This window comes from Mesoplodon densirostris, chromosome 4 (genome assembly GCF_025265405.1).
Source record: "Mesoplodon densirostris isolate mMesDen1 chromosome 4, mMesDen1 primary haplotype, whole genome shotgun sequence".
NCBI classification, from domain to species: Eukaryota; Metazoa; Chordata; class Mammalia; order Artiodactyla; family Ziphiidae; genus Mesoplodon; species Mesoplodon densirostris.
Genome location: NC_082664.1, coordinates 89,937,486 through 89,965,039, shown reverse-complemented (window position 1 = coordinate 89,965,039; position 27,554 = coordinate 89,937,486). Strand labels below are relative to the sequence as shown.

General features: G+C 56.6%; 3 protein-coding genes across 3 annotated transcripts; 2 read left to right on the top strand and 1 right to left on the bottom strand.

Moving 5' to 3' along the window:
* Positions 1-467: 467 nt before the first annotated feature.
* DUOXA1 (dual oxidase maturation factor 1) lies at positions 468-4,925 on the top strand. Its single transcript, XM_060096089.1, is given in 10 exon segments — positions 468-614; positions 933-990; positions 1,651-1,785; positions 2,040-2,068; positions 2,070-2,254; positions 2,522-2,739; positions 3,432-3,502; positions 3,504-3,623; positions 4,391-4,627; positions 4,794-4,925. Coding segments are annotated over 10 exon segments (1,332 nt in total).
* Positions 4,926-4,932: 7 nt separating this feature from the next.
* On the bottom strand, positions 4,933-8,256 carry DUOXA2 (dual oxidase maturation factor 2). Its single transcript, XM_060098341.1, has 6 exons — positions 8,110-8,256; positions 6,948-7,005; positions 6,533-6,667; positions 6,060-6,273; positions 5,483-5,697; positions 4,933-5,126 (listed from the first exon to the last, which is right to left on the bottom strand). Exons 1-6 carry the CDS (start codon positions 8,254-8,256, stop codon positions 4,933-4,935), a joined length of 963 nt encoding a protein of 320 aa, XP_059954324.1.
* A 1,123-nt stretch (positions 8,257-9,379) lies between these two features.
* LOC132489411 (dual oxidase 2) lies at positions 9,380-27,174 on the top strand. Its single transcript, XM_060098340.1, has 33 exons — positions 9,380-9,449; positions 9,737-9,826; positions 10,078-10,242; positions 10,843-11,030; positions 11,192-11,393; positions 11,492-11,658; positions 12,040-12,100; positions 12,281-12,377; positions 12,784-12,874; positions 13,149-13,251; positions 13,738-13,901; positions 14,658-14,833; positions 15,035-15,153; positions 15,516-15,653; positions 15,874-15,987; positions 16,184-16,386; positions 16,682-16,867; positions 17,663-17,888; positions 17,968-18,061; positions 19,669-19,860; positions 20,361-20,447; positions 20,871-20,954; positions 21,492-21,670; positions 22,060-22,290; positions 22,451-22,550; positions 23,256-23,305; positions 23,595-23,722; positions 23,975-24,128; positions 25,380-25,612; positions 25,834-25,992; positions 26,344-26,499; positions 26,647-26,775; positions 27,052-27,174. The coding sequence occupies exons 1-33, from the start codon at positions 9,380-9,382 to the stop codon at positions 27,172-27,174; spliced, it is 4,659 nt and encodes a 1,552-aa protein (XP_059954323.1).
* The last annotated feature ends 380 nt before the right edge of the window (positions 27,175-27,554 follow it).

The window sequence follows — 27,554 nt, the reverse complement described above, 5'->3', positions numbered from 1 at the left end:
TTGGGGACTGAGGAGGAAAGCCAACCTTTTTGTAATCTGTACCATCTTTCAGGCTTACGCCTTCTCTTGACAGAAAATATAGCTCTTTCTATGTTCTGCTTGTGCTGGAGGCCTGAGGGAGATAAAAGAGAATTACGTTTCTTAAGACAGTCCCAGAGGAAGCAGAGAAGCCTCGAGGGTAGTGGTGGCACTGGTTTAGGGGACCTGGGGGTTAGCAAGGGAGCATGGAGCGACAGAGACTGATTGCCAAGACCCTTATTCTCTCACAGCTAAAACATGGGGAGATGGATCGCTGAGGGGTAGCGGAAATGGCAGTAACAGTGGCGTCTGGTGAGCACCAGAGAAGTGTCTGGTTTATCCTCTGCTGGGTCTCCAGCACCAAGAACAGTGTGTGGCACATAGAGGGCGCTCAGTAAACACCTACTGTTGTTGTAGAGCATCCACCTCCCCTGAACAACCCCACCAAAATGGCTGCTTTGGGACACACATTCCCCTTCTACGCTGGCCCCAAGCCGAACTTCCCAATGGTCACCACCTTGGCCGTCATCATCGCTGTCTTTCTGACTTCACCGGTCACCTTCATCATCATCCTGCCAGGCATTCGGGGCAAGATGGTGAGAAACAAAACCAGCCCTGGAGACCCCAGCCCCAGAGAGACCTCGGCCTCGAGGTGAGGGGGCCAGACTTTCTGATTGCAGTCAGATTCTGGAAAGAGATTCTAGTCCCGAGAAAGCGTCATTCACCCTCCCAGCAGAGAGCTCCCTGCTCATTGATTCAATAGTAATTACTGAGTATCTATTATGGGCCAGGCACTTTGATCTCAGGTGACCAAGTGACCTCAGTTTTAGAACACCCTTCCCAAGTCTGGAAAGAGAAAGGGTGGATTTGGAAGGAGGGTGCTCCATCCTAAACCCACCCACCCTGTGATGCAGAGGCTGTTCTGGAACCTGTGAGTAGTGACCAGCTTATTCATTGGGGCTGTAATCCTGGGTGAGTGTGGAGTGCAGCTGACTTGGGCAGCTGCCTGCATCCCATCTCTTCTATGCTGGCTCCCTCACAGAGGCTCTGCTTCAGGGTGGGCTTCTAGACCTCCCTGCCCACACGCCTCCCTCACCCTGGCCTTATCCCCTCACATCTACCATTGCCCTGACAGGTGCAAGCCTCCTGGATGCATCTCTCCCACCTTCCTAACATTTTTATTCCGAGGAAAGCAGGTCAAAATGAATGCCTTTGGGGACAGGGTCTACAGAGCCTGGAGGGAGAGAATGGTGGAGGGCTGCTTGCTTTGCTTTGGGGATTAGGCGATAGGAAACATAGGAAGTCTCTATGTTGAAGTTCTCTGTGTTTGCCCAGCATGGTTTATTATGCTAATGTTTCCTGCCCCAACTGCTTGAGTAGCTCTCCCTATATGGGGGGAGGAAGGGAGGACAAGGGGAAGAGGATTATGACCAGGGGAGATATTAGGTTCTGACCCATTTATTCATCCCATACCTATTGTTGGCAAACTTACCATGAGCCAGGCCCTAGGCGGGTTAATGGATACACAACTATGAGCAAAACTGACATGGTCCCCTTGCAGCTTTCCCTCTGACTAACCCAGCAATGCCCAGACCTCCCTGAGTGCCTGAACATCAAACTCCCCAACCCCAGCCATGAATTTCAGTTCTGAGTGGTCTGTAGGCCAGGTCAGCACCAACACATCATACAACGCCTTCAGTTCCGAATGGATCAGCACCGCTGTTGGGCTGCAGATTGGGCTGAGAGGAGTCAACATCACGCTCACAGGTGAGGGAGGGCTCTTGCCTGGGAGGAAGGGAAAGCCTCTGCTCTGTGGCTTTGGGGTCTATGTTTCGTGTGCTCTAAAGAGCTCTAGGATCCGGGCTGGGGGAGGTAGGAAGGGAAGTTCTCAGGCCTCAGAAGCTGCCTTCTCTCACTTGAGACCAGAGCCTGGCCCTCTTCCAGTGTGATAAGCCTCTGCCCCAGTAAATACCCACTCTGGCCCTCGGGTCCCTGCTGAGCACAGCTGCTCCATTCCCCAGGGACCCCAGTGCAGCAGCTGAACGAGACTGGCGGTTTACAACAAGGAGTTCACCTGGCGCCTGGGGGAGAACTACGCCGAGGAGTATGCAAAGGCATTGGAGAAGGGGCTGCCAGACCCTGTGCTCTACCTGGCCGAGAAGTTCACCCCACACAGCCCATGTGGCCTGCACGGCCAGTACCACCTGGCGGGACACTACACCTCGGCCACACTGTGGTGAGGGTGGGACGGAGGCCCTGCTGGCCTAGACCCAGGAGTGGGGTTTCTACCCATCTCTCCCCCACTCATGTGGAGACCCCTAGTGGGACAGTCTGGCACAAGTCACCACGGTGCTTGGTTGGGAAGCCCACAGGCAGGAATCCCTACCTCACCTCTTTGGGGTGTCCTTGGGTCCCTGAGCCTCCACCTGGACCCCTCCAGATAGTTCACCCCAAACAAGGTAGAGGTGCCTGGGCCAGCCTTCCCCAGGTCGTGGCTCTCCAGGGTGGCATTCCTCTGCTGGCTGCTGGCGGATGTGATGCTGTCCATGCCTGTGCTGGTCTATGGTGGCCACGTGCTGCTGGCCACGGGTGTCTTCCAGCTGTTGGGACTGCTCTTCTTCTCCACGGCCATGTCACTCACCCCGCCCTGTCCCCTACGCTTGGGCACTGCCACACTGCACACTCACCGTGGGCCTGCCTTCTGGATCACATTGACCACAGGTGAGGCCCAATCCTGAAGGCAGGGATGGGAGGACTCAGGGCTGGGGCCCGTCAGGTCCGTGGGGTTGAGCGTCTGCCTCCAGGGACCGGGAGGCACTTCTGGGGACCTTTCCCCTCTTTAGAGCCCCCTCCGTCTTAGATCCCTCATCGCTGGGTTTCCCCTTCTCAGACCCACAGCCCCTCCCTCCTCATATATCCCTACTCCCCTGTGTCTTATCTCTGTCTCTGTCATGTCCCTCATCCCTTAACTCTGTCTTCACCCAGCTCTTCCCCAGATCTTCCGATCTCATGTCCCCCCTTCCCCCAAACACTCTTCTCTGTGTCCCCCATTCCTAGAACACTTCTCTGTGCCTATTTCACATAGCCTTAAATTGCCCTGCAGTTTTATTGTCCTCTCCTGTCCCACTGTGTCCTGCCCTCCCCCCAGGGTTTCTCTGTTTTCAGAGTTCTCTCTCTCTCTCTCTCTCCCCTGGGTTGTAATTGAAGGAGCACTGGGTTTAGAGTCCAAAAACTCAGAGCAACAGAGCCACATCAGCCATATGACCCTATGCCAGTCACTTCTCGGAGCCTAAGTTGCCCTGAAGCAGGGACGATAGGCTTCCCTTAAGAGGTGTCCTAATGCTCTTAGCAGAAGATGTCCTTGGGAAGGTGTTACTATCACTAAGGCGGGATACTTGTTGCCTCATCCCCAGGACTGCTCTGTGTGCTGCTGGGCCTGGCCATGGTGGTGGCCCACAGGCTGCAGGCTTCCTTCAGCCAGTGTGGGAGAGGACCCTGTCCTGGAGTGGGATCCTGAGGAAGGGCGACCCCTGAGCCCTCGCTACAGGTGCACAGCTGAGAGTCCCGAGCCCCAGGACATTCCTCTGTCAGAGGCTTCCTCTGAGGTGCCTTGTGAGGAGTCTGACTGTGCCCTGGAAAGTTCATCTCCCTGGTGGCCACCCAGACTTCCAATCTGGCTCCAGACTTCACTGGGAGCTCCCCAAAAAACCACCAGAACTGCCTGCAGGATGGGTTGTATCAGGTTCCCAGCCCCAAAGTGTAGGTGGAGTAGGAAAAGAGGCTCTACCTATTGATGTTAAAACATGAAACAAAACAAAAAGCTCTAAGGCAGATGTTAGCCATAAACCCTGCTGCCATGCGTGATGAGACCAGGCAGGGGCTGCCCCTCCTTCTGCCCAGCTACCCTGCCCCCCCTTGGGGCTTTGCCTCTTCGAGGTGCCGTTTACTGAAACCCAGCTCCACCCACATGATGACATACGTGTACGGGGGGCTTACAGTGCGATTCTCCCATGTTCCCTCTTATCCCTCTGCATCTCTTGTTTTCCTTTTTCCTGGCTCCCTTTTGTTCTCCCTTCACTTCCCCAGCTTGTGTGATCTCTTGGTACAATGAACATACTGCGAGGGAGGAGAGACCAAACTTCTTGTTCTAGATCTAATATTAACCGATTGTGCCCCATTCTCTCTGAGCTTCAGTTCTCAAATTTGCCGCATAAGACTGTAGGACTTGCCAAGGACCTAAAACAAACAAACAAAAAATCCTGGGATTTACAGCTTTATGCCTTGCTGACATTTACCTCGGCCCTCAGACACCACCCCTTTAATGAATAAAGTGAAGCTAGTGAATAAACTCCAAAATGCCATTTCTTCTTAGCCCCCTCAGCTGGGCCAGCAGAGGGGGATCCCACAGGGCCAGCGGGGGTGGAGGTGCGGGGGAATGACCTGCCTGGTCACTGCTACCATCCACTTGGAGCAGCTCAGGAAGATGCAGGCTCCGATTGGTTCTTCTCTGGGCTCACTAGAGGGCACCCTCTCCCAGACCCTTTCCCCGGTTACTCTGCATTCTTCAGACACAGAGAATCCGGCGTCTGTGGCAAAGCAGAGAAAGAGTGTACTAGGCTGCCTCCAACCCAGGGAAGTCTCCCCAGAGCTTGTATCCCAAAAAGTCTCGAAAAGCCATGGAAAATAATGGGAGAAAGTTTAAAAAAAAAAGAAAGAAAAGAAGAAGAAGAAAGTTTATTTACAGCTCACCCTGGGAGACTCTTTCCCGGGTGCAGGCGGCACATCTGAGGCCACCGGCCTTTCACCGCCACGCCCCCAGCGCAGTGCCCTCCCGGAGCTCCCCAGGCCCGGTGGGCACTGCTCCCCAGCCTGCGGGGGACCAAGGCAGAGTAGGAGTCCGAGGTTGAGTCCCTTTCACAGTTTAGTACTGATGGTTAAGTCTGAGGCCCAGAACTGCTTATGCAGTGGGTTGTTGAGGATGAGAGGAGAGCTCCCTTTCGCCTGACTTTCGAGGCCCTTGACGCTTCCATCCAAGAAGGTGCGAAGAGCGTTGGTCCGAGCGTAGTGGAGACTCAGCACCGCCACTCCGAGGAGGAGGCACAGGATGCCTGCGTTAGCGCAGTCGCGGGTAAAGAGGGCGGTCAGGGCTCCAGAACCCGGCCGCCCGTCTCCATCTATTGGAGGTATTTGCGTTTCCTCCCCAGACACACCCACCACGGAAAGACCTCTAATATGGCATACATGATACACGGGTTCGCACGCCACTGGGGCAAGATACCGAACCCTTCCGAACTCCCTTCCCCTCCTCTGTAAAACAGGCACAACAGTGCCTGCCTCTACGAACTATTGAGAGGGGCAAATTAGATAACATACGTGAACTCATTTTGCAAATCGGAAAGCGCACGCTGGGATAAATCTCGTCTCTGCCCCCAGACACCCGGGGGCCGGTTCCCTCGGTCCTCACCCGTGGCCAGCGTGATCCAAAAGGCGGCACCGTAGTGAGTGGTGAGCTCGGAGGAGCCAAGGCGGAGCTGGCAGAGAGTCACGCTGGAGATGGAGGCGAAGGCGAAGACGGAGAAGAGTGCGAAGGCGCCGGTGATCAGGAGAGCCAGGCCTCCGTAGTGCGGGACCGGCATGGAGAGCAGCACGTTGGAGAGGAGCCAGAAGCAGAACGCCACCCTGCGGGGAGGGGACCAGCGGAGCTGTGAGCCGGATTACCCCAGCCCGCCCGGCTTCCCACGGGCTCGCTTCCCCTACATCCCGGCCCCAGAACAAAAGCCCGGGGCTGGGATGGCGGAGACGCAGGGAAACACTGGAGGGGAGTAGCCGGCGCCCAGCCATTGCTGGGTCTCTTCGGATTCCCACGGTCTGTACGGACCTCGTGACCATCTGCGCGCGAGGCGGCAACTCTCACCCCAAGCGCGTCGGGCTGTAACTGTAGCTCACATCCTCCGCCTCACATGCCCCCACCCCGACCCCCGCCACATACACACACGCACGCGCGCGCCCAAGCACGCAAAGTGTCTTCTTTCCGCGCTCACCACAGCGTGGCCGAGGCGTAGTGTCCCGCCAAGCGGTATTGGCGGTAAACCCCGCAGGGGCTGCTTGGAGTGAACTTCTCCGCCAGATAGAGAACTGGATCCGGCAGCCCCTTCTGCAGTGCCTCCGTGTACGCCCCAGCATAGTTTTCGCCCATCCGCCAAATGAACTGCTCGTTGTAGTCGATGGTCTCGTTCAACTGCTGCACTGGGTTCCCTGCGGAGGGCGGCGGCGTCACCCGGCTGCGTACAGCGAGGACCGGGCAACTAAGCGGATTCGGATAGGAAAGTGAGAATCTTGAGAGAAGTAGGTTTGGCAGCGGTTGGGGAAAACACAAATCAATGAGAGCCAAAAGCTATTCTATATGAGCTTGTGGGAGCTGTCCTCACAGGTCCTCCAGCTGCCCCTGCCTGCCACACACCCCCAACCATGGTGTCTGCCAACCTCAGGAGTTCACTTCGCCGCAGCTCCTCACCTGTGAGTGTAACATTCACGCCCTCCAGGCCCACGTGCAGACCGACGTGGGCTCGGACGCGTGCCGCACTGAAGGCCTTGTAGGATGTATTGGTGCTAACTCTGCCCACTGACCATTCTGCGCTGAAGTGTACCGCTGTGGGGAGAGGCAAACCGTGGGGGAGGGGAAAGGTTAGGGAGAAGATTGGGGAGATAGGATTGAGAGCGTGGTGATGGGAGTTGGGACACTGAACAGAGATGGGGGGGTCTAGGAGTCCAAAGGGATATACACGGTAAGGGTGGAAGAGTGGGCACTAGAAAGAGAATGGGAAGAGGGAGCGGGAACCCATCCCCGGTTCTCCATTTTCCCAGGTGCCCTTAGGCCACATCCTTCCTCACCCCAGGTCCTCTCCCGCTCCGCTGCATCACACACTCACCCACAATTTCTGCTCCTATGAACAGGCTGAGGAGAACTCTCACCAACCAGAACCAGCGCTGCAGGAGCAGGAACTGGGTCAGGCCTGGGTACTGCCCAACCAGAGTCCCCAAGCTCTCCCTTGACCCCATGCCACCCGGGCCTTTAGTGCTTCTGCAACTTCCCTCTCTTGCCCACTTCTCCCAGTTACATCCCTGACCTTTAAAGGCTGAAGTCAAGTCATGCAGGTCCCTCTGAGCCACTGGCATTTTCTAATGTTTTCTGGCTGCATGATTCTGCCTCCCAGCCCCATTTTCCAGTCCACCCTGCAACTGGGCTGTCTCTATCTGGTGCCCTCCCACCACCTTCATCCCCCTTCCTCTCTAGCTATCTGACTCCTAGTCCTGGTCCCACCTCCTGCTTGGGTCACTGCCATGATGAGGCTCAGTGAGTCCAGAAGTGCTAGGCAGGCAGCGGTCACCTCCCTCAGGAGAGGGAGGCCTCAAGGTCTGGTCACCAAGTAGAGGAGGTGCGAACATAACCTCTCAGATATTACTAGGTGTGCCAGTTTCCCAGAAAACCAACACAAGACTCAGGGAAGCTAGGTCCTCCTAGACCTGAAAAACAGACAACTTAGGTTCTGGGACAGGAGGGAATCTAAGAAAAAGTGCCCAGTCTGCTACAACTTCGAAGAAATTTCTGTGGAGAAATCTGTCATTAGGATGGGGGCTCCCACACACATGACTCAACCCAGTGCACAGGTGAAACACAGCAGTATGAGTTGCTGGTTTCTGTCCTCTTGGCCAGAAGGTCATCACCTGAGGTCGGGATGGGAGTGGGATGGGAGTGGAGGTGCAGCCTGAGGAGAGGCAGGAGACCCCTGCAGTACGTGAAGACTAGAACTGGCCCCAGGATTACTGGACTGGGCACCCACTCTCTGCAGCAGCCTCCTGAATGTTCCAGCTGGGGTCAGCCTCTGGATGTCTTGTATGGGACCTCTCCCTAACCTTGGGAAGGGGTGCTTGCTGGGCCAGACTTCTGGCTATGCTCCACCTGTCTGGTTCAGTGCTTCAGTTTGACTATTCACGGAAGATCTTGCTGCCGTCTTAACTGTCCTGTCCTCCAGAGACATGCTGTCCTTGATGCCCTCCACCCCCATACCCAAGCTTCTAGTACCCCCTTACCGAGTGGCCACGAATCCCGGGTAAGATGAGTAGGAAGCTGGCAGCCAAGGCCAAGAACACCAGAATGACAATGAGTAGCGGGACGCTGATGCCGGCGGCATGCCGGGGCTGAGGGTAGAAGGGCAGCACACCGTTCCACAGAGTCATGCCGCAACCCGGCCGAGCTGGGTCTGTTCCAGCGGGGAGAGCGGTCACTGGCGTCCGAGCCCGGATCCCACTTCTCTTTACCCCGTTCCCTGCGTGTGAGGACTGGACCCAATAGACAAGTCAAGTCTGAGCGCCTCGGCTTGCCCCTAAGGAAGCGCAGCAGCTAGCTGCCCTCGGGCACTCTGGGTTGGCCGGGACGGAGTTAGGTAGGTGGGAGGGCGGGCTCTGCGTGTTCACTCTGCGTTTAGAAGTCGCACAGGACCTGAAATCCTTTTTATAGCAGCCTGGGCAGCGTGCCGAGCCGTGTCTGGGCTTTGCAGCCAGGTCCCAGAGGGAAGAGATCATGCAAATGAGAGGAGAATGTTGCTATGCAAATGAGAGGAGCCCCGCCTGCATAGCAAGAGGGTGAGTCCCAGTCCGGATGCTCACATCTGGTGCTGCTCTGGCCTGAGTGGACACCTGCACAGCTGGCCTCAGAGGACCCAGAAAGGAGGGTGAGAATGAAGCCGGGGAGGCTGAGGATCTGCGGAGCTGGGGAGGAGTGGTGGGGGAGAGGCAGAGAGCAGAGGAGAGAAGCAAAGATTCCAAGAAAAAGAAGACTTCTGACCCCGATGGGGGCCCTAAGCCCGAGGTTTGAGTGGGACTTGGGACCTGATCTTCCCATCCCTCGTGTCCATGCACAGGCATTCACTGAGGGGTATGAGGGACTGCAGGTTCCAGATTCCCAGCTCACTAGCTACGTTCCTTTCCCTGCCTCCTCTAGGAGAAGCAGTTCCTGAGGGGTAGGACTTGAGGCTTTGTTCGGGACCTGGGAGGCTGGAGGTAAAGTCCTGCCAGAGACTGACAAGCCCTAGAGGATTTGTGCCTCCCGGGTTCCTGTGTGTGATCGGGGTTAGTTCTTCCACGGGGTGGAGGGTGGGGACCAGTGTCACTGCCTTGAGGGCTGCTTGTGCCTTTAAAAAGGTGCCCTGCGGGTGCGGGTCCTTGGCGACGTTTCTAAAAGCTTCGCTCCAGAACTGGACACAGCTGGCGCTTCCTCCTCCTGTGCCAACTGTCGGTGTGGGGGACGCCTGCTCCGTGTCCCTCACGTACCACCTCCCACCCCCTTGGCTGCAGGGTCAGCATGCTCCGTGCAAGACCAGAGGCCCTGGTGCTCCTGGGAGCTCTGCTGACTGCACTCCTGGACCCAGCGGGTAAGTACCAGGCACCCCTAGTTCGGGATGTCTCCCAGTTTCCCTTGGGAGTTGGGGAAGGGAGACGTGCAGGCAAGCGGCTTCCTGAGGCTAGAAGATCGGGTGAGATGGCTGAGCGGCTCAGCCAGATGGGAAACTTCCTGGCGCAGCCTAGACGTCGCGCGAGTATCGCCACTTGGGTCGGGTTGGGGGCGCTGGGCGGGCTGGAGAAGCACGGGCCGAGGCCGTCGGGTCCCAGAGGGGTCGCAGGGAGGCTAGCACTGAGTGGACCACCCTCTGACCCACAGGAGGCCAGGACTCACTCTCGCTGACCTGGGAAGTGCAGCGCTATGACGGCTGGTTCAACAACCTGAGGCACCACGAGCGTGGCGCTGCCGGTGCGTCCCGTGGTCTGGGGTGGGGAACGGCTAGTGGAGGGCAGGGTGGCGGGAGACCCGGTGCGGAGAAGCCGAGAGAGCGCGCCGCCAGCCGCCCGGCTGCCTGCGCCGCGAACTCCTATGCACTCCTGGGGACAGAAGAAGGGGTCTCGTCAGTGGGAGTGGGGAGTTGGAGGGAGGCGTAGAGCGAGGTTCGTGGGCTTGTTGGAGACGGAGTGCTCTGACAGAGCCCGGCTCCCTGCTTCCCACAGGCTCCCGACTGCGGCGCCTTGTACCAGCTAATTACGCGGACGGCGTGTATCAGGCTCTGGGGGAGCCACTGCTGCCCAACCCGCGCCTACTCAGCAACGCCGCCATGCGGGGCACAGCCGGGCGGCCATCCAGCCGCAATCGCACAGTGCTGGGGGTCTTCTTCGGTGAGAGCAAAGTGGGAGAACGCGTCTTCGGTGAGGGTTGACCTGGCGCTCAGCTCAGCGCCTGGGTAGAGGGGCCCTGAGGCCTCTCTGCAAGTCCACAGGAGACCGATACAAGACCCCGAACCACTTCCTCTCCCCACCAAGCCTCACTTTAAGCCTTTCTTCTTCTTGGAGGGATTTGGGGGTGTTGATTCGCGGGTATTTGCTCTCCTAATCTTTCTCTTATCACTGACTACAAACCCAGGAGTGCCACTAACCCTCATTATAGCTCTTAGAAGCTGATTCCCCTGCCGCCGCTCTCCTCCTGTTGTGATTATATCTTCTTTCCCCCGAAGAGGGAGGGAGAGGCAGGATCTGTTAGGAGATGGGGACTGGCTTGGGGGAGCCCTTACATTAATTATATTATTTTGATTCTCCCAACAACATTATGGGGTGGGCGAGGAGGGTACTATAACCCCACTTTGCAAATTAGAAAAAAGTTTTAGAGCTGGTGGCGCGGAAATTGCCTTGGAACCTCTGCCTTTAGGCTCTTCAGAAATTGGCGTCAGCATTGGCGGTGGGGAGTAGCGGTTCTCACCAGTTTGCCCCCTACACCCGCAGGCTACCACGTACTCTCGGACCTGGTGAGCGTAGAAAAGCCTGGCTGCCCGGCCGAGTTCCTCAACATCCACATCCCGCCCGGAGACCCCGTGTTCGATAGCGACCAGAGCGGGGACGTGGTGCTGCCCTTCCAGAGGAGCCGCTGGGACCCCGAGACCGGACAGAGCCCCAGCAACCCCCGGGACCTGGTGGGCGGGGCAGGGGGCTGGGGGTTGGGGTGGGGCGGGACCTGAGGCAGCTGGGGAGAGGCTCCCACCCCCAGCACACCCGCAACGGCCGCCCGGCCCTCGCCCTCCCTGAGCCGCCTCGGCCACCCGAACCCCGGCTCAGCCTCCCGCTGTCCCCGCAGACCAACGAGGTGACGGGCTGGCTGGACGGCAGCGCCATCTATGGCTCCTCGCACTCCTGGAGCGACGAGCTGCGGAGCTTCTCCGGGGGGCAGCTGGCGTCGGGGCCCGACCCCGCCTTCCCCCGGGACGCGCAGGACCCGCTGCGCATGTGGACGGCGCCCGACCCCGCCACGGGACGGCGCGGGCCCCGGGGACTGTACGGTGAGGCGGCGGGGGCGCGGGCGGGGGGCCGGCGAGGTGCGCCCCCCTCGGGCCCACCCGCGCTCAACTCCTCCCCTGCGTCCCCACCGCGCGAGCAGCCTTCGGGGCGGAGCGAGGGAACCGCGAGCCCTTCCTGCAGGCGCTGGGCCTGCTCTGGTTCCGCTACCACAACCTGTGGGCGCAGAGGCTGGCCCGCCAGCACCCGCTCTGGGGGGACGAGGAGCTGTTCCAGCACGCGCGCAAGAGGGTCATCGCCACCTACCAGGTCGGTCGCGCGGCCCTGCCCCCACGTCCTGGTCCCCGGGAGACTCCGCTGCCCCGCAGAGCCCTCCATCCTTGGACAAGCCCACCCAGAAACACCCCTCCCCAGACAGCTACCGTCTGGGGAAAGCCCCTGAGAGTGATAAGGAGGCAAAGCGCTACTTATACCAGAGGTTTTCTCGTGATTGTTATTTAGCTGCCCCTCCCCCCTGCCCTCGTTCCTCGTGGGCAACGGGAACCTCCGCCCCTCTCCTGTTTGAGTGTCTCTCCCGTGACTGCCCCTGCCTGGTCCTCGTCTCCCACCTAAGCTTTCCTTGAGCTCAGATCCCTCCTGGCCTGGCTGCTCCAGCGCTGGCCTCCCATTTCCCCCTCTCTTGACCCTCAGAACATCGCGATGTATGAGTGGCTGCCCAGCTTCCTGCAGCAAGCACCGCCGAATTACACAGGTGAGGAAGTTTGGGGAACACCTGGGCTGAGGGGTTTGGGGGAGGCGGAGGGGGTCAGGATCCTGTCAGGACAGGATCCAGGATCTCTGTCCTTCTTCAGGACAAAGAAGACAGGTGGGTTCATGTGACGAGAGTGTGTGAGGGTAAAGAGCCTATTTCTCTTCTTACCCCTGTGGACAGAGTACCGCCCTTTCCTGGACCCCAGCATCTCTCCGGAGTTCCTGGCGGCCTCTGAGCAGTTCTTCTCCACCATGGTGCCCCCTGGCGTCTACATGAGGTGAGGGAGGGTCTGGCTGAGCAGCACACTGGCAGAGGTGAACACTTAGTGGTCTTGTGGGCCTGGGGCCTTTTTTAACACCCCTACAGTTTCATGGGGGAAAAGAAGCAGAATTTGGTGCCCTGAAACAGCACCCTGGGGTAGGAAGTTCAGTCTTAACAGGAAAATCTCCCCATTTCCTCCTAATGGCTGAACTTCAGTTGTTGAGAGAAGGATTTGTCCAGCAGCTGGACAAAGAGCAACCTCTACCTTCAATCCGCACTCGTTGCCAAATCCCTGCCATGTTCAGGGAAGTTCCGAGGACACCCCTTAGTATTGGCCAGACCCCCTCTGAACCCCTCACCCCACTCAACCCCACCTCAACTTCTCTGAATTCTCTTACTGCATCCTTGATTCCGCATTTCAGAAACACCAGCTGTCATTTCCAGATGGTCCTGAATGAGAGTTTTGTCAGCTCCCCAGCTCTCAGAGTCTGCAACAGCTACTGGATTCGGGAGGTCAGCCTGGGGTCAGGGGCAAGGGGAGGTGGGTCAAGGTCAGTCTCATCACAGAGGCTGGGAAAAGCAACAATTCCAGTTCTTAGGTGTTGCAGCTCCAGGGTGGTAGGAGTTGAAGGGTAGAGTGATCAGAAAATTATCTGGGGACAACAGCTCAAGAGAGTCTAGGACTGGCCAAGGGCCCTTTATCCTGAGGTGCTGCATTGGTCCTGAGAAGGACCTGGCTTTAGGGAGGGGCCTAAGAACCTACCTTGAGTGTGTTGTTTTTTTCCAGAACCCCAATCTGAACAGTGCCGAGGCAGTGAATCATCTGCTGCTGGGAATGGCCTCCCAGATTTCGGAGCTGGAGGACAGGATAGTGGTTGAAGATCTGAGGGGTAAGCACTGGAGGCAGAGGGTATGAGGGCCCAGAGGTCCGGGAGCCTGGGGACCCTTCTGGGTTAAGCATCAGGCAGACCTAGGGTACCTACAATGCAGGAACATAGATAAACACACAGTAAACAGCCATTAGAAGAAAACAAGCTTTATTCTAAATTACCAACATCTGAGTATGTGGGGGAAGGGTGGCACCACAATCTCTGGTGCTTAGGTCGCTAAAGGTTTTTGTCCAGCCCTATGCTGAGGTTAAGGAGGTGGGACGGAGAATTTACTGCTTGGTGACTAGAACAGTCCTGAGTCTTAAGGGAAGCGTTTTGCCAGAAAAATTGCCCCTGGTCACACATGATGACAGTGACCCTACACCAAGGCAGGTCACATGTCAAGGAGTGCTGAGTGTGGGTAATGCCAACAGCCCAATTCAAGGCTGCTGGGCGAAGAAGGGTTAGAGGGACTGAGCCTAGAGCCTGGTCCTCTCTCCTCCTCAGATTACTGGCCTGGCCCTGGCAAGTTCTCCCGTACTGACTATGTGGCCAGCAGCATCCAACGTGGCCGAGATATGGGGCTGCCCAGCTATAGCCAAGCCCGACAGGCCTTGGGGCTGAAGACCCCAGAGAGCTGGAGTGACTTCAACACCAGCGTGGACCCTCAGGTCAGGAATAGTGATGATAATAATGGCAGCTAAAGCTGTCTTGTGGTGATACTGTTCTAAGTCCTTTACACATGTAACACATTTAATCTATGTCAAGAACGTTACAGAGTAGATACCATAATTACTGCTGTTTTACTGATGACATAATTGATAAGTCAGTCTTGGAGGCAGGATTTAAATTCAGCCATCTGATTCCAGAGTATCCTCACACTGCATTGTACCGTTACTGCAGAGTGGCCCCTGGGTTGGGTGCCATTGTCCTATTCCTGCAGGATCTCTCCCCAGGAGTTGGGTGACCCTGAAGCTGCTGATCACTGGGGATAGGCAGTCTGGGTAGTGACGCACTGGTCCTCCCACCAGACTTGTCACCACCTGAGGAGTGCTGCCTAGAGAGAGGAGACTTCCTCAGGCCTGAGCAGCAAGCCAGGCAGCTGATGGGGTCCTGTGTGTGAGGGATGGGGCAATAGTGGCTGCCCTCCCAACACAAAACCATACCCATGGGCCTCCCTGGTGGCGCAGTGGTTGGGAGTCCGCCTGCTGATGCAGGGGACACGGGTTCGTGCCCCGGTCCGGGAAGATCCCACATGCTGCGGAGCGGCTGGGCCCGTGAGCCATGGCCGCTGAGCCTGTGTGTCCGGAGCCTGTGCTCCACAACGGGAGAGGCCACAACAGTGAGAGGCCCGCGTACCGCAAAAAAAAAAAAAAAAAAAAACCATACCCATGCTCACACACTCCTCGCTTCCTGTGTGGCCCCAGGTGCTGAATGCCACAGCCGCCCTGTACAACCAGGACCTGTCCCGGCTGGAGCTACTCCCCGGGGGGCTCCTGGAGAGCCATGGGGACCCTGGACCCCTCTTCAGCACCATCGTCCTTGATCAGTTTGTGCGACTGCGGGATGGCGACCGCTACTGGTTTGAGAACAGCAGGAATGGGTGAGGCCTGCCTGGGTTCCCACCTCAGACTCTACCTCGGCCTGGGCCCCAGACCCTCTGCCTGTAAACAGCACCCGGCTGTCCCAGCACCCCTCCCCAACCCCTCTCGGTCTCTTTTCTCATCTGGGTCCCTGGGCCTGAGTTTGCTGGAGACCTGTGTCCCCTTCCCATCCCAACAATTCCTGGCTTTCTCTAACTTAGGCTATTCTCCATGGAGGAAATTGCAGAAATCAGAAACACCACTCTTCGGGACGTGCTGGTGGCTGTCACCAGCGTGAACCATGGTGACCTGCAGCCCAATGTCTTTATTTGGCAACAAGGTGGGTGGCCTGGGAGAACACAAGCAATGGTGGCAGAGAAGAGACAGAGGTTGTGTGGGGATCACTTGGTGCTGTCCAGGGAGCTAGGCACCAGGCAGCTCCTTCTGTGTTGGTCTGGGAGGCCTGCATTAGGCCACCTCCCACAGTAGAGACTAGACTGGTTTGCAGGCTGAACCTTGTGGTCAAGTTGGGATAGATGCTGAGAGATGGGATGTGGAAGAGGAATTTTTGATGGGAACATGTTCCAGGGAGGAGGGTTTGGGAGGGAGTGGGTACCTGGTCCTTTATAGTACAGAAGGGAAGGCTGCCTGGCCAAGGAGTGGGATCCTCAGGCTCTGAGATCTTCTGTGCCTTTCCCTCAGGTGCACCCTGCCCTCAGCCCCGGCAGCTCAGAAGTGAAGACTTGCCCCGCTGTGTGCCCCTGACTGTGACTCATTTCTTCGAGGGCAGTGGTCCTGGTTTTGGCATCACCATCGTGGCTCTGTGCTGTCTCCCACTAGGTGAGCCCTTTACCCCTTCGCCCATTTCTCTTCTGGCTCCCCTCCTCCTCACAGACTGTCCCTGCCCCTTATTACCTGCTGGCCTGTAAGGCTAGCTCCTAGGTACATTTGAAGCCAGGCTCAAGGGGCCTTGGGAAGGAAGCGGCAGCAGCCAAAGCCTCAGTAGGCGAGGCTGTAGGCAAGGCCCCCCCGCCCAGTGTCTCCTTCTGACCCCCTTCAGTGAGCCTGCTTATCTCTGGGGTGGTGGCCTATTTCCGGGGCCAAGAGCGCAAGAAGCTACAAAAGAAAGGCAGAGAGAGTGTGAAGAAGGAAGCAGCCAAAGATGGAATGTCAGGTGAGATGGGGCCAAGGGGCGGGAAGGGGGAAGGGGACAGATGGGGGGGCAGTGCTGGGAGAAAGAACCAGGTTACAGATGTGGGGAGAGAGCCAGGCTTTGGGGGTGCCTGCTCAGACTGGCAGAGTGGAACCAGCCTGAGGGCAGGGGCCTGGGACCTCTGCTGAACCACTCTGCCCCATTGTCCCTTCCCTAGCGATGGAGTGGCCGGGACCCAGGGAGAGGAGCTATCCCATCACCATCCAGCTGCTCCCAGACAGGCGTCTGCAGGTCCTGGACAGGCGTCTCTCTGTGCTCCGCACCGTCCAGCTGAGGCCCCCGCAGCAGGTCCACCTCATCCTGTCCAGCAACTGTGGACGCCGCGCCCTGCTGCTCAAGATCCCGAAGGAGTATGACCTGGTATGGCCCATCCTGCCTCCCCGGCTTGGGCTGCCCTCGCACATCTCCCCTCTCACGGCAAGTCCTCTCCGGCCACCCTGTCCTCAGCTACAGAGCTCAGTTGTGAAGGCTGATGCTGGGAGGAGGCACTCCTTTCAGAGGTCCCCAGACCCACCGGACTCTCCCTCTGACCCCCTTTGGGCCTCTCACCTGGCCCCAGCCGGGATGGAATGGGGGACAGCTTTTTTCTCCATCCCCCAACCCAAGACCCTTTGAGGGGAGGCTGAACCAGAAGCTTGAGCCTTCCTCCCACCAGGTGATGCTGTTTAACTCCGAGGAAGAGCGAGGCATCTTCGTGCAGCATCTGCAGGGCTTCTGTGTGAGCTGGGCTCTGGGCCTTGATGTGGCTGAGATGAGTGAGAACGAGCTGTTCAGGAAGGCTGTGACCAAGCAGCAGCGGGGCCGCATCCTGGAGGTCTTCTTCAGACACCTGTTTGCCCAGGTGCCTGACTGTGCCTTTTGGAGGCAGGGCCGGGCCCAGGGGTTGAAGGGACCCTGGGCTGGACAGGACCCTATGTGGGGTGATCTAAGCTTCTGCTCTGCGGGCTGGAGATTTCAGTTTCCTCATCTATGAAACAGTGATTAAAATAGGATCCATCCCTTTAGGTTGCTGTGAGGATTCAGGGAGATGGTCTACATCAGTGGTTCTCAAAGTGTGGCCCCTGGACCAGCAGCAGCAGGCTCATCTGGGAATTTGTTAGAAATTCAAGTCCTCAGGCCCTCCCCCAGGACCTAGGAAAGCAGAACTCTGGGGTTGGGGCCCACAAGCCCACCAGAGGCTTCTGATTCACTCTAAAGTTTGATAAACACTGTTCTATGTACAGGGTTTAGCCCAAGTGCTTACTTCATTATAGGCATTTAACAAATGGTAGTTACATGTATATGACTTTTAAAATCAGGCACATGGCAGCCCTGTCTGAACTGACAATAGAACATATCTTTAGCCCCTTCCTCCCTGTCCACTTAATGTCTGCTGCAGCTTCTGTCCCCAGTGTAGGCTCTCTCACTTTGCATTCCCAAACTGTGCCCCTCCCCATTCCCACCCCATCCCCTGCTACAGTCACCCCCTCTGCAGGAAAGCAGAAGCCCAAGTCAGAAGTCTATCTAATGACCGTGAGCAGCCACCAGGGCTTACCCTTTCTGAGCTGGACTTTGGGGAGATGTGAGAGGTCACTGAACTGCTTCCAGCCAGGTCTCACCTCCTTCTCTCCTTCTCTCTGCTGCTGCCCGAGTGCAGGTGCTGGACATCGACCAGGCAGACGCCGGGACCCTGCCCCTGGACTCGTCACAGAAGGTGCGGGAGGCCCTGACGTGTGAGCTGAGCCGGACTGAGTTTGCCGAGTCCCTGGGCCTCAAGCCCCAGGACATGTTTGTGGAGTCCATGTTTTCTCTGGCTGACAAGGACGGCAATGGCTACCTGTCCTTCCGGGAGTTCCTGGACGTCCTGGTGGTCTTCATGAAAGGTAGGGGGATGGTGCACCATCCCAGGAGTCAGGTGTCTTTCAACAGAGAGGTGACGGGCATCCCCCTATCTCTTCCCAGGCTCCCCAGAGGACAAGTCCCGCTTGATGTTCACCATGTATGACCTTGATGGGAATGGCTTCCTCTCCAAGGACGAGTTCTTTACCATGATGCGGTATGGGGTGGGCCCCTCCAGTCCTGAGACTTCCTGATACTTTAAACAGGAAAACAGGTCAGGTCAGAGGAGGGTAGGCGAGGAGGTTATGAGTCCATCTGCACTGAGAGGTGGCCTAGGTACTATATCCTAGACACTCAGAGCATCCAGCTTCAGAAGTTTATCTGGCTAGGCCCCTGCCTCCAGGAGGGTCTGTATTTGCAGTGCCAACACCACCAGAAAATTCTCCCTGGTTACAAAAGACAACCAACATCAAGATGACCAGTAACAAAGCCCACTAACCCCTTCTGGATGCCTTTGGGTCTTTGCTAACTCTTCAAATGCTGTGCTTTACACAGTGAGATAATGAATCATGGAGGGTGGATGCCCTGGGTCACTGCCAGTATTAATCACCATGACAGGCAGGAGGAGAAACATGGAAAGTTTTTCTATATTCCAACCCTTCTCTCTTCCTGCTTCTTAAGCCATTTCTGGTTGTGGTGTGCTGATAAAGACCAGTTGTGAGCTCACAGACTTATTCCTGAAGACCGTGCTCCTGTAACACAGCTGCCTGCAGCTCTATAAGGACAGGGTTCATATCTCTCTTTGTTCCCTACTGAATCCCCTCCTCCGCACTGTGATTGGCACATAGCAGGCATTCAATACATAGTTAACTGAATCAGATGAAACAAATAAGCAAATGAATAAACAGAATGCATAGAACAGCCCAGACCCTTTTAACTCTTCTACCCCTGTAAGCCTCCTCCTCATTGCTTTCAGCTTTCACCTTAACTGCCACATTCTTTACAGTCCAGATACCACAACTGGACGTGGGCTTCTGAAAGGGCTAGGGCGAGGCGCATTGCAGTTGTCCTTCGCTGGGCGTGCTGCTGCAGGACCCTCTAGGAGACGGTCTCTGCTCCCAGGGGCTGAGGTCCACCTCCTTGGCCTGTACTCAGTGTGGCTCTTGCTCAGTCTCACCCTGAGCAAGTGGGATGATGTGTTTTTTAATGTGATGGCAGTGTTTGCTGTGCCATGCACGCAAAGGTCTTTTTCTGCTGGATTCACACAAACTTGCATGTTTGTTTGCTTTTGTCCCAAAGCACAGTCTAAGAAAAGAGTTATGGCCACTGTAGCTGCCACTGTGGGTGCTGTCACATTGGGTGCATAGATACTCCTGCCTATGCCCCAGGCTGTTGGCACAAGGAAGCAGCAGCCAGTGCAGCTACATCTCCTCTTCCAGCCCCCCGCTGGACCACGAACGGGTGCCTGGCGGTGGTGTGGGAGGTATCAACACAAGAGCCTGCCACGTGAGAGTGCCATGGCACACCTGGACCAGTCCCTACGCTAAGTAGACATTCATCCTAGCTGTAGATGCCCCCCTGTTTGGGGACTGCTTTCTTTAACTGGTCAAGGTCACTTTCAATTTTGCTCTGCCTTTTGAGCCCTTGGCCACCCCACCCAGCTTAGCGTCAGCGGCAGGCTGGATGAACACTTTCTCAGTGCCGTTTCCTGGGTCACTGGTAACCACATTAGGTAGGCCGGGGCCCACCCCACCCAGCACCTGCCTGAACCTGACCTTGCCGGGTGACAGGCTGCTTTCGTCTCTCCTCCCTCTTCCTGCCCAGGTCCTTCATCGAGATCTCCAACAACTGCCTGTCCAAGGCCCAGCTGGCCGAGGTGGTGGAGTCCATGTTCCGGGAGTCGGGCTTCCAGGACAAGCAGGAGCTGACGTGGGAGGACTTCCACTTCATGCTGCGGGACCACGACAACGAGCTCCGCCGCACCCAGCTCTGCGTCAAGGGTGGAGGTGGAGGTGTGTGAGTTTGGAAGGCGTCAGGAATGGGCGTGTCTTCAAAATGAGAGTTCCTGGTGCATAGCCCTCAGGTCTTATTTCTCTTTTAGTCCTTGGTGCCTAGTAGAGAGCCAGGCACGTGTAATCAAGGGCATCACATACACCTGTGCAATTTATGCACAAAGATACCCACTGAGGGGTCAGGGCAGGCTGAAGTCCAGCCTACATTCTACACACCAACCATGTGCATTGGTCTGGGGTGTGTCGGGCCAGAGGAAGAGGCCCTATTTTCTCTACACAAAGGACCTGCAGGGTTGCATCCGCCTGGAGGGGGGCCCCTTTGCTAACTGCACTCAGTTGCCACATTGTCTAGCAGTGGCCGCCGCCCTGTGTACAGTGGGTGCTCGGTGTGGGCAGTGAGGGAAGCAAGGCTGGAGAAAGAGATGGGGACATGACCAAGTCACTGGCAAGTGCCACGGCAGCCTTCCTAGGACAGTCTCCTCCCTCGTGGGGAAGCCCATCCAGCTTCTTGTTCTCCCCAGGTATTGGAGACATTCTTAAACCAAACGTCAGCTGTCGAGTGTCATTCATCACTCGGACTTCTGGGGAACGGTGAGTGGGAACGGGGCACTGGGAGGTGCCCCGGCTGGGTCCCCTGCAGAGAAATGAAGGAGTAGGGCTGGTGGAATCAGCCCCTGGGCCAGACGTTTGCTCTGAAAGTAGCTTTCAGCACATGGTTGTTCTAGTCCAAGTTCCAGCTGCCTCACACACATACCCCTTACTGCTCAGGAGCCTGGCTCTCTCCCTGCCCCTCCAGGGCAGAATCATTCTACAGAACATATGACCAGATCATGTTCACTCCTTCTGTCTTGCCTTCTGCCTGGCTTCTTTCTGACCGGTTTTATGGGCAGGTTCTGTGGACAGAAATGAGTCCCAGGATCTATCCCCTCCCACACCAGCCCCAACTCTGACTTGGTAGTTCTTCTCCTGGCTGCAAAGACGAGGGGAGAATGAGACCTATTTTTCTCTTCTCAGTTCTTGCCCTCAGGGAGTGGGGCTCCCTGTCTCAGAAGCCCCAGAGTTGGGAGGCCCTAGGTTGAAGAAGAGGTTTGGCAAAAAGTAAGTGTTTCCCAGACCCTTGACCCAAGGAGACATGGGGAGAATTCTCAGGGTCTCTGGTCTGCCCACACCTCCACACACAAGGAACCATCCTGAGACTCATTCCATGTGTCCCTGACCGGATTGGCAGGCTATTGAGTTAATGACTCTTCAGCCTCTTCCAACCTCTGCATCCTAATCTTCAAGACAAGGGGCCTGGCACTCAGATGCAACACTAGGCAGTGAGGGGTCTCCTGGCTCCTGCCTGCCTTGGGCACAGCAGTGAGGCCTGTGCAGGGAGCAGGAAGAAGGAAGCACAGAACAGAGGGGAGGAAGTGGAGATGGAGGAGTGGGGAGATGGAGGAGTGGGTGGAGAGGGCAAATAAAGCTGAGAGGCAAAGGCTTGGCAGAGTGGGATTCTACCCCACAAAAGCTTTTTCTTTCATCTGTTGTGGCCCATCCTGACCGCTACCAGATCACCAGGTCTCCTTCATAGGGTAGCATTTAGGGGAGGACAGGGTGCCCTGACCTCAGGCCACCTGCCTCCCATTGCTGCAGGGCAGTGGTACCCCCTCCCCGGCTATACACAGAGGCGCTGCAGGAGAAGATGCAGCGGGGCTTCCTGGCCCAGAAGCTGCAGCAGTACAAGCGCTTCGTGGAGAACTACCGGCGGCACATCGTGGTCGTGGCAATCTTCTCAGCCATTTGTGCCGGACTGTTTGTGGAGCGTGCTTACTGTAAGGAGAGTTCCAGGTGGTGGGCAGTGGGAGGGGAGATGTGAGAGCCTTCTGGTTGTTATTCTTTTTTTTTTTTTTTTTTTTTTCTTTTTGCGGTATGCGGGCCTCTCACTGTTGTGGCCTCTCCCGTTGCGGAGCACAGGCTCCGGACGCGCAGGCCCAGAGGCCATGGCTCACGGGCCCAGCCGCTCCGCGGCATATGGGATCCTCCCAGACCGGGGCACGAACCCGTATCCCCTGCATCGTCAGGCGGACTCTTAACCACTGCGCCACCAGGGAGGCCCTGGTTGTTATTCTTGATCCTCAGGCGTCTGGATAGGGGATCCCAGCTGTTCTGACTGGAGTCCAGGCCTCTGTGCTGTGCTGATCCACCCCCACTGTGCCCCCAGACTATGCCTTTGCCTCGCCACCCTCGGGCATTGCAGAGACCACCCTCGTGGGCATCATCCTGTCACGGGGCACGGCGGCCAGCGTCTCCTTCATGTTCTCCTACATCCTGCTCACCATGTGCCGCAACCTCATCACCTTCCTGCGAGAGACCTTCCTCAACCGCTACGTGCCCTTCGACGCCGCCGTGGACTTCCATCGCTGGATCGCCATGGCTGCTGTCGTCCTGGCCAGTATGTGGCTCCCGGGCGCGCTCGTCACTGCTGCAGTCCCCTGGGTCGAGCTGTCGGGGAGGCAGTGGGGAGACTGGAGCTACTTATACTTCCTGCTCTCCTCGGGGCTGGAGGTAGAGTTGGCCCTGGAGGCGTCTCTAACAGGATGTGTCTCTCTCAGTTTTGCACAGTGCTGGCCACGTGGTGAATGTCTACATCTTCTCAGTCAGCCCCCTCAGCCTGCTGGCCTGCATCTTCCCCAGCGTCTTTGTGAATGATGGGTCAGTTTTGGGGAGGGTCCCCCTTGGGAATCCTGGAGCAGGCCTCAGGGTACAACAGAAAAGAGGTAGATGGCCCTAGACCCTCCACTCTCTCACTAAGTGAGGGCGAGAAGCTAGCATCCTTGGGAAGGCTGAGAGATGACTTCCTTGCCCTCAGGAAGGAAGCAGGCCGTAATTGGCCAGGAAAGGAGTTTGGGAGATGAAGTCGGAGCCTCTTTCTCACGTGTACTCGACACATAGCTTGCTGTCTCAGCCTACTGTCCATTCACTGGGCAAATATTTGTGGAACACGTCCTGTGTGTCCATCCAGGAGCCAAAGAGTAGGGATGCCAAGATACATGCAGTCGTTCAACAAATATTTATTGAGCATTTACTCTGTGCTGGGCATTGTTTGAGCATAGGGATAGAGCATGGAGGTAAGCTCCCTGCCCTCATGGAGCTTACAGAATATGAACCAAGCACTCAAGGAAGCAAAGGTCAGCTGCAGTAGGAGAATTCAAGATAACACAGGAGGAATAATTGCTTTGAGATCAGCGGGTGGAACTGCAGGAGGCTGGGTGCCATGTTCTTTGGAAGGATCCTTGGCCTTCTGGGTTGAGGCCCAGTAACCTCCGCATTCAGGGCCGTCAGGAACAGAGTCACATTGCAACAGTGGTGGAGCCCCTCCTGCCCCAGCCTGAGGCTCTGGGTGTCTTTGTTCTACAGGTCCAAGCTTCCCCAGAAGTTCTACTGGTGGTTCTTCCAGACAGTCCCAGGTAAAGAGTGGACTGTATGTGGAGTCTGGGGTTTCTGTCTGAGGACTTTTGCTTTTGTCCTCATCTTCCCATGAATACACACTTGTCTATAGTGGTCATAGGATCCCTTTGCAGCCTCCAGCACAAGCCTCAGCTCCAGCCTTCTTTGGACAAGCTGTTCTGGGAGCCAGGGAGGGATGAGAGAGGTCAGGGAAGAAGAGCGGAATGGGGAAATGCCCTCTGGTGTTCTCAGCCCAGGCTGAGGTCCCGAGACCAGGGGCTCTCTGACCCTGTCCCCCGCTGCCCCCAGGTATGACAGGGGTGCTCCTGCTCCTGGTTCTCGCCGTCATGTACGTCTTCGCCTCCCACCAGTTCCGGCGCCGCAGCTTCCGGGCCTTCTGGCTGACCCACCACCTCTACATCCTGCTCTACGTACTGGTGAGGGAACTCTCTGGGCAGGGCCAGGCCACAGGACAGAGATGAGCACTCATGATGTGGGGAGGGAGCAGGGTGAATTGGACGCAAGATCTCAGATCGAGACCCCGAGATCTGAGACCATAGTCTATGGAGCCTATGCCAGCCCCATCTACCCTGCCCAGGCCCAGGGCCCAGGCAGGAAGTATCTGGGTAGGGTGGGTGCAGGAAGGGGGCCAGCTGGGCCTGAGCTATACTAACTGGCCATGTCTCCAGCTTATCATTCACGGCAGCTTCGCTCTGATCCAACTGCCCCGTTTCCACATCTACTTCCTGGTGCCAGCACTTATCTATGTGGGGGACAAGCTGGTGAGCCTGAGCCGGAAGAAGGTGGAGATAGGCGTGGTGAAAGCAGAACTGCTGCCTTCAGGTACCAGGCCTGGCCTGACCCTCGGTGGGGAGCATTGGAGGTCAACTCATGGGATGTGGGGAGACAGCTCCCCAGGCCTCATCATCCCATTGCTGCCTCTGTTAGCCTCTCAGGGACCCCTGCAGCTTTCCTGATGGAACTACAGCCCCCAAAAGAGCTGTGCTTAGTTCCCAGGAGGACTTACAGACAGTGAGAAATGACTATGAGAAGAGGAGGCTGAAAGTGCATTCAGAGGGGTTTAAGGACAAGAAAGACCCGTGCTCGTGTGGCCTGGGTGCAGGGTGGGGAACCATACATCCCTCTCCCATTCCTTCACTCAGAATAACCTCTCTTCAGAGACAGATAAATGGCCCAGACTGCAAGAGTCTGTTGTTAAGAGTCAATGTTGGCCAGAGTGGGGATTCACATCAATGTAAAGGGTGGTGGAAGATGACTTAAGTGACAAGGGGTCGGCTAACCTTCAGGACTCACATAGTAAGAAAATTAACCTCACTTCAACTGTATTTCAATCAAGATTATTTAAGTGCAAAGTCTCAGCATGGTATTAGCATGCCTTCTGCATCCTCCAGTACTTGCGAATCTCCTTTTTCCACAAAGAGAGAACAAGCCTGAGGCTCAGCTACGGTCAGGCAACAAACAGTATCCAGCTAAAATTTGTTAAAACATGGTACCTTCTGTTTAGACCACATGATACTTAGGCAAGGCAATGTAGGGTATTGGTTAAGAACTTGGCCTCTGAAGCTAGATAGAGCACATGATGCTGGTTTTCTACTCACCTTAGTGACCTAAATGTTCTTCTCAAGGTAAATTGAATTGAAAAAGTAAGTCAATTTAAAGAAAAATGTTAGATAAATGATAGTGCAGGAGGTGTGCTGATATGGCCCACCATAAAGGTAACCCTCATATGGTGGAGGTTTGGCAAACACTGAGATGGTACCTGGGGAGCCTGAGGTCCCCTGACCTAGTAAGCTGGTATCCAGGACAGTGGTATCAGGCCTGGGCCCTTAGTGGGAAGAAGCAGCAAAGAGGAGGGGAGGGGCTGGAACAGGAGAGTGGAGAAGCCCAGCTCTTGAGTTACCCAGGAAACAGAGAAGGGGGCCCTCCATCTCCCAGCCCCAGAAGCCATACTCGCTCAGATCATGTGACTACTCCCTGTGCCTCAGGTGTGTGGAGAGGACAGTGTACCTGCCAGTCCTCAGGTACCAGGAGCAAGCCCTCTGATCCCTGCCCCTCCCTGCCCATGACCCCCAGGAGTGACCCACCTCGAGTTCCAGCGGCCCCAAGGCTTTGAGTACAAGTCAGGACAGTGGGTGCGGATTGCATGCTTGGCTCTGGGGACCAACGAGTACCACCCCTTCACCCTGACTTCTGCGCCCTACGAGGACACGCTTAGCCTGCACATCCGGGCAGTAGGACCCTGGACCATCCGCCTCAGGGAGATCTACTCACCCCCGACGGGTGACAGCTGTGCCAAACATCCAAAGGTGCCCATCACTGGGAACCACTTTTGGGGTTCTGGCATTGATAGAAGGTCCCCACCCTCCCTGACCTTGGGATAAGATGCTCCAACCACCCCAAAGCCAGACTGGAAGAGGGCTGGCATGCCTCAGAGAAATTAGTTCTCCCTGTCCGCCCCGCCCCCCCATTTCTAACCTCAGAGCTGGGGAAGGGCCAGGCTCATCTCATCTTCCTCTTCTGTTGGCAGCTGTACCTCGATGGACCATTTGGAGAGGGCCACCAGGAGTGGCATAAGTTTGAGGTGTCCGTGCTGGTGGGAGGGGGCATTGGGGTCACCCCCTTTGCCTCCATCCTCAAAGACCTGGTCTTCAAGTCATCCTTAGGCAGCCAAATGCTCTGCAAAAAGGTGAGTGTCCCTCTCCCATTCTTCAAAGAAATGGGGACAGACAGCCTGATTGTGTCCCCACATCCCAGCAGAGTAGCATGATAAAAAGTCCCTGGCTCCTAGGCAACTGGTTCTGCTGGGGCCATTCATACCCAGTTGCCCAGATGGCAAACATTTGAGGGAGGGTAGAAGGTGTAGCCAGAAGAGCCTCTGCTGGGATCTGTGGCTAGAAGCCTTGGATCAGGCCTGTGGGTCTTGCCAGAGGTTTGGTGCCTGTGGGGGGGTCCAGGGCTTCCCACCATCTCAGTATAAGCATCTGGGTGGAGGAACCTTGAGCTGAGCTGAGTCAGAGCCCTAGTTGTGTGTCCCCAGATCTACTTCATCTGGGTGACACGGACCCAGCGGCAGTTTGAATGGCTGGCTGACATCATCCGGGAGGTGGAGGAGAATGACCACCAGGACCTGGTGTCCGTGCACATCTACATCACCCAGCTGGCTGAGAAGTTTGACCTCAGGACCACCATGCTGGTACGTCAGGGCCGGCCAGGCAGGGCAGCTCAGTGGGTATGTGGGTTGAGGGTAAGGATGGCCAAGGCAGGTGGGTGGACCCTCTGGACTAGGCGCTGACCCTGGCTCTGCCTGGCTGTGACCTCCCTCCTCTACTCCCTCCCCCAGTACATCTGTGAGCGGCACTTCCAGAAGGTGCTGAACCGGAGTCTGTTCACGGGCTTGCGCTCCATCACCCACTTTGGCCGACCCCCCTTCGAGCCCTTCTTCGACTCTCTACAGGAGGTCCACCCAAAGGTCAGTCCCACCCCGACCCATCCTTCCCCTGCCAGGACTTCCTGGCCCTCAAGCAGCCTGCAGCTGGGTACTGAGCAGAGGACCTCAGGATGGGGTCAAGCATTGGAGAAGGGCTTTAAACCCCACCCCCTGCCTCCCCAACTCAAGCCTTGTCCTCAGGGCCTGTGGTCAATGCCCTGGTCATTCCAGCCAGGCTTGAGAAGCAGCTCCCTCCTGGGGAGGAAGCCCACAGCCCTCTGCTTCTCTGCAACCACTGTCCCCCCACACACTTGACAGGTGAGGAAGATCGGGGTGTTTAGCTGCGGCCCTCCAGGAATGACCAAGAACGTAGAGAAGGCCTGTCAGCTCATCAACAGGAAGGACCAGGCCCACTTTGTGCACCACTATGAGAACTTCTGAGCCCTCCCTCCCTGGTTCCTGATCCCTCCATGGACCAGCCCTGCCAGCAGTTTCTGTCAGAATTCACCTCAGGCCTCAGCTGGAGAGCTGGAAGAGCCTCTCCCTCATTGCCCCATCTGTCCCAGGTTCTGAGAAGATAGAGGAGATCCTTCTAGCTTAAGCCACAGCAGGCTGTAGCAGACAAAGTGGGGAGGGGACAGTCCCTTCCTTGTGACAACTATGGAGGTGAAGAGATACAACCACATTTTCCTCTGATAGGTCCCCATGTCTGTTTTCCTTCCAGAAAATCAATGTATTGCTTTGGTATTTTCTTGGCCTAGGCATTTGAGGGAGGACAGGGTGGGGATACCTGGTGTGAAGAGAGGGTTCTGAGTGAGAAT

What these genes read in the sequence shown, in the direction of transcription:
- DUOXA2 (XM_060098341.1), bottom strand. Translation starts at nt 8,256, where the DNA reads ATGACTCTGTGGAACGGTGTGCTGCCCTTCTACCCTCAGCCCCGGCAT. An exon ending in CCGGGATTCGTGGCCACTCG is followed by an intron (nt 7,006 to 8,109) that starts GTAAGGGGGTAC and finishes CTGCTCCTGCAG; the next exon opens with CGCTGGTTCTGGTTGGTGAG. An exon ending in TTGGATCACGCTGGCCACGG is followed by an intron (nt 5,127 to 5,482) that starts GTGAGGACCGAG and finishes GCGCTAACGCAG; the next exon opens with GCATCCTGTGCCTCCTCCTC.
- LOC132489411 (XM_060098340.1), top strand. Translation starts at nt 9,380, where the DNA reads ATGCTCCGTGCAAGACCAGAGGCCCTGGTGCTCCTGGGAGCTCTGCTG. An exon ending in CCACGAGCGTGGCGCTGCCG is followed by an intron (nt 9,827 to 10,077) that starts GTGCGTCCCGTG and finishes TGCTTCCCACAG; the next exon opens with GCTCCCGACTGCGGCGCCTT. An exon ending in TACAGGAGGTCCACCCAAAG is followed by an intron (nt 26,776 to 27,051) that starts GTCAGTCCCACC and finishes CACACTTGACAG; the next exon opens with GTGAGGAAGATCGGGGTGTT.